Source organism: Cyprinodon variegatus, unplaced genomic scaffold (genome assembly GCF_000732505.1).
Source record: "Cyprinodon variegatus isolate N-32 unplaced genomic scaffold, C_variegatus-1.0 Scaffold486, whole genome shotgun sequence".
In the NCBI taxonomy this organism is placed as follows: domain Eukaryota; kingdom Metazoa; phylum Chordata; class Actinopteri; order Cyprinodontiformes; family Cyprinodontidae; genus Cyprinodon; species Cyprinodon variegatus.
This window is the reverse complement of record NW_015150939.1, coordinates 521,370-530,791: the sequence shown is the minus strand read 5'-3', so window position 1 is coordinate 530,791 and position 9,422 is coordinate 521,370. Positions and strand designations below refer to the sequence as shown.

At 39.9% G+C, this 9,422-nt stretch overlaps 1 protein-coding gene across 1 annotated transcript in view; it reads right to left on the bottom strand.

Annotated features, from left to right (window-relative positions):
• Window positions 1-1,972: 1,972 nt before the first annotated feature.
• Window positions 1,973-9,422, bottom strand: part of sars2 (seryl-tRNA synthetase 2, mitochondrial) — a 14,925-nt gene continuing 7,475 nt past the window's right edge. Inside the window, exons 13-25 of the mRNA XM_015390130.1 lie at window positions 7,864-8,071; window positions 6,916-6,970; window positions 6,771-6,834; window positions 6,585-6,690; window positions 6,457-6,504; window positions 6,230-6,338; window positions 6,001-6,046; window positions 5,829-5,916; window positions 5,621-5,733; window positions 3,900-3,993; window positions 3,663-3,755; window positions 3,520-3,585; window positions 1,973-2,235 (exon numbers count right to left, since the gene is read on the bottom strand). Of these exons, the coding sequence (XP_015245616.1) occupies window positions 2,095-2,235; window positions 3,520-3,585; window positions 3,663-3,755; window positions 3,900-3,993; window positions 5,621-5,733; window positions 5,829-5,916; window positions 6,001-6,046; window positions 6,230-6,338; window positions 6,457-6,504; window positions 6,585-6,690; window positions 6,771-6,834; window positions 6,916-6,970; window positions 7,864-8,071 (1,231 nt within the window). The 3' untranslated portion in view covers window positions 1,973-2,094. The remainder of the gene's footprint in view (window positions 2,236-3,519; window positions 3,586-3,662; window positions 3,756-3,899; window positions 3,994-5,620; window positions 5,734-5,828; window positions 5,917-6,000; window positions 6,047-6,229; window positions 6,339-6,456; window positions 6,505-6,584; window positions 6,691-6,770; window positions 6,835-6,915; window positions 6,971-7,863; window positions 8,072-9,422) is intronic.

The following is a 9,422-nucleotide window of genomic DNA, read 5'->3' as shown; positions in this document are numbered from 1 at the left end:
TAGACAGAGTGTCTGCCTCCGGACTAAAAATGGTAGCTCGTTCCACTGGAGAGGCGCCTAATACCTAAGAGATCTGCCTCCCATTCTACTTTTAGAAATTCTAGGAACCACTAGTAAACCTGCAGATTGAAAGCAAAGTGTTCTCAATCATATCTCTGTTATCAGATGGAGCTTGGCCATTTAAGGATTTATATGTAAGAAGGGATTTTTCATGGAGGGGAAAAAAAGAATGAAACCTACACAACAATGAACAGAGGAAGAGCTCTTTTCATAGTTTTTTGAGGCACAATCCTATAAGTTCTTCTTATTCCTTTAGAATTATTCTCATCAAATCAAAAGAGAAAATTACATTTGTTTAAGGCACAAATCAGTTACAATATGTTTTGTTAGAGCTTATTATAGGAAACTGGTTTAATATTACTGATGGTGGTCGGAGGGACTGGTGACGCCAGTGTACTGTAGCCTTGCTTCTGCACTGGAAAAAACATCTAAAAATAAGTCAAAACTTCTTAAAATAAGTTGATTTACCCATAATTTGAGTAGCTAAATAAGATGATTTGCCAATGGGATGAGTATTTTTATGCTTAATATAAGATAATTAGATAATATGCACTTGAAATAAGACAAAATTTTTTTTTGTTATTTTAAATGTAAATTGTCTTGTTCCATTGGTAGTGTCTCACTTGCCTCCTCAATTCAAGGCAAAATACACTTATTTTAAGAAAACAGGACTTATTTAGATTTTAATTTTTTCTCAGTGTGTCAGTGAGCCCCAGGACAGCTGCGGCTGCAAAGTAGCTCGCCACCATCAGTGCGTGAATGGGTGAATGACTGAATATAATGTAAAGGGCTTTGGTCAAGTCTTCTGACTTTAAAAGGCGCTACACAGGTAAAGTCCATTTTACCATTTACACTTAAAAAACGTTTATATCATAATTAATTGTCTTGTTCTATATGGATTTTGCTCTTTTCCAACTGGACTTTTAACAAGAACAAAGTGCTTTATTCAACTGAGACCAACATTGAGCTGTTTGCAGCTATGTCATGTGTGTGTATTTAGAATTAAAGCACAAAAGAAGTATTTTGACACTGTCAGGTCTAAGCACCTAAAACATCATGCATACATATAAGGAAAGAAAGAAGGCACAGAGACAATTAATTTAGTTTTACTCGCGAGGAGGAGACTGCAGAGTTTACAAATCTCCAACCCACTCTGCCGGTCTTCAGCTTTCTCCTCGCTATTTATTAAAGTCGGGGGGGTTCCCTAGTTACACAAGCTGAGGTTGTGCTAAAGGAATAGGAAACAAGAAATACAATTAAATTTGCAGCCTCAGTGAACAGGTCAATTTGCATTTAAATGTCTTGCGGTCAAATGGTCCGAGAACCTCCTGGTTTCGTTAAGCTTGAGCAATATTGAGAGTTGAGCTGCACTGCTTGTGCAACACCTCTCTGGAACAGTAATATGTCATACATTATACATCATAAGAACAAACATTAAGTATCTTATACGTAATTATTCCAACAGACACCCAGTTGTTTTAGGAATGGGGGAGGAAGTGTGAAGCTCCTGAGCCTCTTTCTCTGACTAAGGATGTCTGGTTTAGGAATCTCAATCACATCTTTGCTGTTTTCAGACGAGGTGGTTCTGCTGGTTTGCTCCGGAGAGCTTGTTTCTATAGGTCTGAGGCCGGGGACAACGTAGACCACTCCATTTGGGATGTAGGATCAGCTCTATTAGAAGGAGAGTTTGAGCAAGGCTTTTAAAATATATTTAACTCCCCTTTAAGCCACAGAGGGAGAAGCTCCATCTGGGGCAAATATGGGAGTAGAACCATTGTTAAAGTGTGAGAAAAACTTGGTTTCTGTCTTGGATCTGTATGACCCAAGCTCAGATAGAGTCATTGAAGTCATTTATGATTCAATAGCTTAAAAGATTTAACTTTAAGTCTTCTAAAAATAAAATAACTACACAACTCAAGATTCAAGTATGTTTTATTTTATTTGAAGAAAAATGACACAACAACCCCATTTTCTCTGTGCAGGAACTGCTCAGTTTGATCGGAAATGGATCAGAAGCTTCTGCTGGCAGGACTTTCATCTTCTGTTAGGACCAGGCCTGGGGGGTCTACTGTGTTGGTTGGGTCCGATGTATTTCAGCGGCGTGTACTTTGGCTTCTCAATCACTTCCAGACCCAGATAAGGCTGCAGGGCTCGAGGAACGCGCACTGTTCCATCCTGAGGTTAAAAAGGCAATTTAAATCACCAGACAGGATATTTTCATTCTGTAACAACAATCTTCACTGCATTTTATTAGAATTTTATGGGATAAAAACGAAGAAAAATGACATAAGGCTCTCCATTTTCCTTTAATATGCCTAAATAAAACACAGCTGCCTTCAGAGGAACAATGATAAGCAGAGGTGGAAAGAATACCAAAATAATGTAGTCAGGAGAAAGTACAGTTACATTAATGCAAGTTTACTTCAACTCACTTTAGGTTCAAAAGTTAGTAAAATAAAAGTAAAAAGTATCTCCAATTAACTTTTATTATAAAAAATAAGATGTTTTCAATGAGCAGGATAAAGTCCTTCTTGTACTTTTCATGAAGAAAAAGATTAGATATTGGCCTTAAACTCTTCTTACATAAAGATGCATCTTAATGGTAACCCAAAAATAAAACCCGTCAACATGTGACATTAATCTTTGGGAGGTATTAATTGTTTTTTAAACATTACAAACTACACTGGAAAAAATCTAAATAAGTCATTTTTTCTTAAAATAAGTGCATTTGTTCTTGGATTAAGGAGGTAAAAGAGACATTTTGCCAATGGAACAAGACAATTTACGCTTAAAATAAGAAAACACAATAGCATTGTCTTATTTCAAGTGCATATTATCTAATTATCTTATTTTAAGAGTAAAAATACTCATTCCATTGGCAAACTATCTGATTTACCTGCTCAAATTAAGGGTAAATACACTTAATCTAAGAGATTTTTACTTATTTCTAGATCATTTTTCCAGTGTAAATGTTTTAGCGATCTCTTCAGTGGATCATTTCCCTCCATCTCAGCATCCTTCTGTATCACCAAACCCTCTGCATCCTTCATCTATGAAGCTTCTCTCTGGTTTTCCTCCTCCTGAGAACCTGCTACTTCTGACTTTTAACAAACCCACTATCCCTCTAATCTGTTTTAAATAACTGTTTGAATTAAAAGCTTTAGCATGTTATGCACCACAACCCAGAAAATGATCCCAGTTTATCACTAAACTCTGAAATATTTGTCTCTTTCCTCCACTTGCTCTGTTTTTTTTCAATGCAGAATAAAATATAGATTTTATGTTTGTCCTTTACTTCAAAGATCTAGAGATTTCTACTTAGCTTTGAAGCCGCAGAGAAAAAAAAAAGTTTTCAGAAGACCTTAATTCTTTAAATTTGGACAAAACACAGGAAATGAGCTCCTTTATTTGAACCCTTTCCTGTTTTCTGCATGGAAAGATGGACGGTTTGTGCCTTACTTTGGTCTGGTGGGTTTCCAGGATTGATATGATCATTCGAGGAATCGCACACGCCGTGGCGTTCACCTAGGTTAGAGACAATGAGAGACGAAATGTTCATGGTGTACTGCAGAGCATTAGCAGCGTACGGCGGCGGTCCTTACTGTGTGGGCGTACTGCAGGCTGCCGTCCTCCCTCTCATACAGCATGTTGAGGCGTCTGCTCTGATAGTCTGTACAGTTGGAGGCACTGGAAATCTGACACACAGGAAAGAGCAGCATCAGCGCAGTCACTCATCGGAGTGGCTGCTTGTGTTTAACTGCAGATTAACGGGTGAATATTAATGAAACTCGAAATATATCGACTGCTTTGAGGAAACAAAACACTAAAGTGGGGCAGACCTCTCCATAGCTGTTCCTCCCTGGCATCCACGCTTCGATGTCGTACTTCCTGTACGCAGGAGGACCCAGCTCCTGAGTGGGCATGTCTAGAACTCTGTACAAAAGGAACAAAAATAAACAAGAGGATCAACAAATGCCATGAAAAATGTATCATAGTAAATGAACACGTTTTTTTTCTGGGTCTTGAAACTGGATATTTTATATTTAAAGCAAGACAACAGAAAATAATTGGAGTGAGGAGATGGACAGCGCCTCTTCTGTCACCTGAGACCCTATTAAACCTTGGTTTCACTGAAAAGTATCTCCATGAGAGATTTGAACCCAGCGGAAGGACTTTCAGGCTTCTGACTAAGGAGGAAATGCTGCATCGTTTTGAAACTTCACTGCTGTGGCTGCAGTTAATGGTAGTTTAAAAACATTTTCTTTCTTCCAAGATCTACCTCTCCTAACATCTGTAGGAAAATCATTTATAATAGTTGGTTTAAAAAGCTAATAAGAAGAACTGCTTCAGTGGAGGGGCCAAACACCGGGACCAGACATTTAATTAAGCGGCAATGTAACTTTTAGCCACTAGAGGCGCCTCTTCCTGTCCAAGCAGACCTTTTCCATCCGTCGGTGTAAGCAGGCTGGATCAAAAACTGCCCCCTAACCACTAACACTTATTTATCAAGTCTAAATCGCAATAAAGTTTAACTTAATAGTTGTGGAAGGCGCCTTGATTAACGGTGGGGGGGGTATGAACAAGAAAAGGAACAGCCTCTTCCCTCCAACGGAAAAGCAGTGGTTGCTAAGGCAACACAGGGATGCCCTATGTGCACGGCTGTAGCCCCTTTCTTAAAACTAATGTATATGGTCAGAAAAAAAAAACATGTCAAAGAGGACCCTCCATTTAGGAATTAAATACTTTTTTCCTCATGTCTAACTTGGTGATTTTTTGTGATGAAGATGCAGCAAACCAGTTGAACTGACGTTTAAATGCACGCATTTCTTCCACCATCAAGCCACTGCTACACCTGCAGCCAAATTCCACTTAATGCAGACTCGCTTTTTAAGGGCTGAACGGTCCACTCGCCCGACCCACTACAGGGTTTGGGATTTGCCTTAATGTGGAGGAACCTCCGCAGGAACGTGAAAACAGAGGGTTAGTGCTCAGGCTGTGTGTATTTAAATAATTTATAATTATTTTACATGAATTGTATTTCTTAACCATAATGGGTTTTTTTGTAATTGGTATTGTAATTGTATCTTGTGATTTTATACGTGTGTTTATTTTTAAGGTTGCCTTTTTTATACCTGGCTGGGGGACTACAGATGAAAATTAGCATTCCTTAGCTAACTCTGGTATATTTACATTGTTTTAATGTTGATTAATGTACACTGTCCCATTTCAAATAAACAATAAACAAACAAGGGTTAGTGTTTAGGGGCCAGGTTGGGATTGGGCCAAAGCATTCTTTCTAAAAAGAACAAAGATATACTGGTGGCAACATCTGAAACATAGAATTTCCCTTCTTTAAATGAAGGGGGGGTGTTTAGTATAAGTTTATTCTTATACAGGTTTAATCTAACAGACAACTTTTATTTATATGAATAAAAAACAAAATGAATTTGCAGTAGAGGGAACAGGTTTTCTGACATATTAAAGTGTCAAGGAAAAACAAATCTGTCAACATTTTTTTTGCTTATTCAACCCCTGATGCTGCAGTTGTGTGTTTCCTGACCTGTAGTGCAGTTCCAGGGCAGAAAACATCTCCTTCTGCAAGGAAACAAACTCCTCCAGCAGCTGGGAGCTCTCCTCTCCCGTCTCATCAGCCGTCACACCAAACATCTCCACCTGAAGCAGAACATAAAGGGATAAAGACCACAGCCTTTAGGATTAACTTTCCATCTGGACTTTAACTCAAATCTTCCATCTTCTGTGTCTTTGACCTTATTGAAGTGATGGACTCTGTAAAGGCCCCACGTCTCTCTGCCGGTGTCAGTCTCTGCCCTGTAGCAGGTGCTGCTGCAAACCGTCCTGCGGTGAGAGACGACAAGCCGCGGTGGTTAGTTACAAGTCGCTCCGTCCGCAACCGAAGATGAAGTGAGGAGAGCTTCTTACCTGACAGGCAGGTCCTTCCAGTTTACTGCGTGATCCATGAAATAGCCTGTGAACATCCAAACAAATAAAAATTGACAGCAACTCAGCAGGGATTTATGCACAGTCCTAACAGTAAGATGAACGCAAAGGTTCTCCATTACCGTTTCTCCATATTGAACAAACGGTGTTAAATCAACAGCCTGAGGAAGTGGAGGCGTGTTGTGGAAACATGAAGGAGAGAAAGTCTCACCTGCCACCCCCACCTCCCCCGTTCCAGCCAGGTTGAGGTCTGGGAAACGTGCCGGGTCCAAGGAGTAGACCTGAGAGCGCTGAGCGTTTGGCTGCATCCCACAACCCTCCTGGATGTGGGGATAAAAAAAAAAAAGAGAATAGAAAAAATAAAATATATATGTTTGCAGTTGATTGTTGGTTTAAAGTCATTCAGTTCATACTGCTGGCATTAGATGTGATACTCACAAACACCACCCCCTTTAGCATGTCTGGCACAACCAATGGAATGAAGCCCTGCAGCAGATGAAGAGAACTCAGCTTTCTATGCTTTTTTATGCTTTTCTTTGCCTTTATTTTCCCAAATGGGATCTCACCCGTCGCTGCAAAGTGTCGAGGGCAAAGTTCTGAAGTGCGGTTTGAAGCCTGGCCCCGGCTCCCCTCAAATAATACGACCGGTGTCCGGAAATGTGAGACAGATGCCTGCAGGAAACGATGGTCTTTAGGTGATTTCACTTATGGGTCACAAACGTATTGAGCCAGTTCGGTGAAACCCGCCTTACCTCTGTCTGATGAGGCCCAACTCCTCCCCGAGCTCGACGTGGCCTCTAGGCTTAAACGCAAACTCTGTAAACAAAGCAGGGTCATGATTTTCTGCCATAAAAAATATAGTTTGAAGCATGTAGAGCTTTCAAACACATAAATCACCTGCTTTCTTTCCAACATACTCCACCACCCTCGCTTGGCTCTCATCTCCAACTGGCTTAAAATAAAACAAAAGGGTAAATAAGTGAGTAAAAATGTATTTGTACAGCACATTTTCAGCTGCAAGCCTATTCAAAGTGGTTTTCATCATAAAAACATCAAAACAAGTGTGCAGTAAAATTATTACAAGCATCAATCACAGCAAATCATCAAAACATCAGAATCGTCACACAAAATCAGAAAAACCATCAATCAGATCAACACGGGGAGACGGTCACTGTGTACAGCTGTTCACCTGCTGATCAAAGGCAGCTCTAATTAGGTGGATCTTCAGCCTCGATTTAAAGGAGTTTAGTCTTTTGCAGTTTGCTCCAGATTAAAGGCGAATAAAAACCAAAAACTGCTTCTCCATGTTTAGTTCTGATGACACAAAGTAGACTGGAACCAGAAAACCTGAGCATTCTGGAAAGTTGACGCATTGATAGCAAGTTTTTAATGTATTTTGGTGTACATTTATAAAATAATAGCAGCATTTTAAAGTCTGTTCTCAGAGCCATGAGAGGCAGTAAGAACTTTAAAGCCACGATGGTGTGCTCTATTATTCTAGCCTTAGTGAGAACACGAGCAGCAGCATTTTGAATCGACTGGTCTGAAAGTGCTTTGTTTTTTTTTTTTTTTGGCAGACCTTTAAAGATGCTGTTGCAGTAATTAATGCATCTAAAGATAATATAATCTGAGGTCCTCCACGGTCTGTATTTGTGCATTGAACGCCAGTTTCAGCGCTGTGCTGCTGAAGCTCAGTGTTTTCGCATCATTAACTGTTTAATGAAACTGTTCGAGTGACAAAACAGCTTTAAAAAGGAGAAACGTAACCTCCAGGCTTTAGCTGCAAACCTAAACCTCATCATCGATCCTTGGGATTAGTTTTTTTTATTTCATGTGTGTCCTCACCACATCAGGGTGAGTGCTGTTGGGCAGACGTAGCGCTCGGCTGTAGTGCTCCTGATCCAGCTCAGTGTCTTTAAGGTAGAGCTGGTTCAATCTGACGCGGATGTCGCGGCCCCTCTGCAGGGCCTGGGTGTACTCTGGGAGCTGCAGGAGAAACGTTTTGGTCAGACATGAGCGATGCATCATAGTCAGAGTAAACACAGGTTGGGTGCTTTGGTTCCACTCACATTAGCCAGGGATTTCTTGTCATTTTGGCTCTGTGGGAAAAAAACAAAATTAACCTATTTAGAGACACAACTTTATAATCCCACGAAAAGAGGCATAAAAAAGGAACAAACCAAAGAAATAATCTTACAAGAAAACTTTTTATTTCCAGCATTTTTATATACATACATATACATTTTATATACATACTTACATACATATATATATATATATCTATATATATATATAGATATATATATACACACACATATATACACTGTGTGCAGAATTATTAGGCAAATTAGTATTTCGACCACATCATCCTTTTCATACATGTTGTCCTACTCCAAGCTGTATAGACTTGAAAGCCAATTAAGCAAATCAGGTGGTGTGCATCTCTGTAATGAGAAGGGGTGTGGCCTAATGACATCACACCCTATATAAGGTGTGCTTAATTATCAGGCAACTTCCTTTCCTTTGGCAAAATGGGTCAGAAAATAGATTTGACAGACTCTGAAAAGTAAAAAATTGTCAGATGTCTTTCAGAGGGGAGCAGCAGTTTGGAAATCGCCAAGCGGGATCATCGCACAATCAAGCGGTTCATGGCAAATAGCTAGTGATGCTGAGATGAGGCCTCATGAGGCATTGAATCATTTTGGCCAAATTGCTTCAACGATCCCCACAGTTCACGAGGCTCCATGTGAACATGTCACCACCTACTGGTTGAGTGGAGAACTACAGTTTGTAATAACCAAACCAATGCAAATTAGCCTCATCAGCCAAAATAATTAAGTATAATCGCAACTTTTAAAAGTCAAAGGTAGGTCTTGAACCATCAACCTCAGGAGTGGGAGCCTGTGTCTTACAAACGAAGCCACTAAAATTGTTGACCGTTTAATGGAGAAAATACTACTTAACACTGACGATGATATTATGTCCTGTGGCTTGCTCAGATTTTGATCATTACATTGTTTATTCTAACCAAAATAGTTTTAACCAACTAGATTGGTTCGAAAAACAACCAACCAATGTATTCTTACAATCTATCCAAACTCTATCCAAATTACAGCAACTGTCCTACAAACTCCCACATCTTGACTGAATCCTGAGGCTGTTTAAATGCCTGCAGAAATTCTTGCGCTTTCTGAACCACTTCGCAAAGCAGTCACGTGGTATCACGGTACCGAGGCTTCGGACATCCTCAATTTTGGTCCCTCCTCTAAATGAATCACGCCTCGACACGCGCTTTGAGGAAACGCTCCCTTCATTACTCAACACACGTCTCGAAGCCTCGGCTCATCTCATAACATCACTATAAATAGCCGACAGGGGCGCAAGAAGCGTGTTGGGAAAAAAAA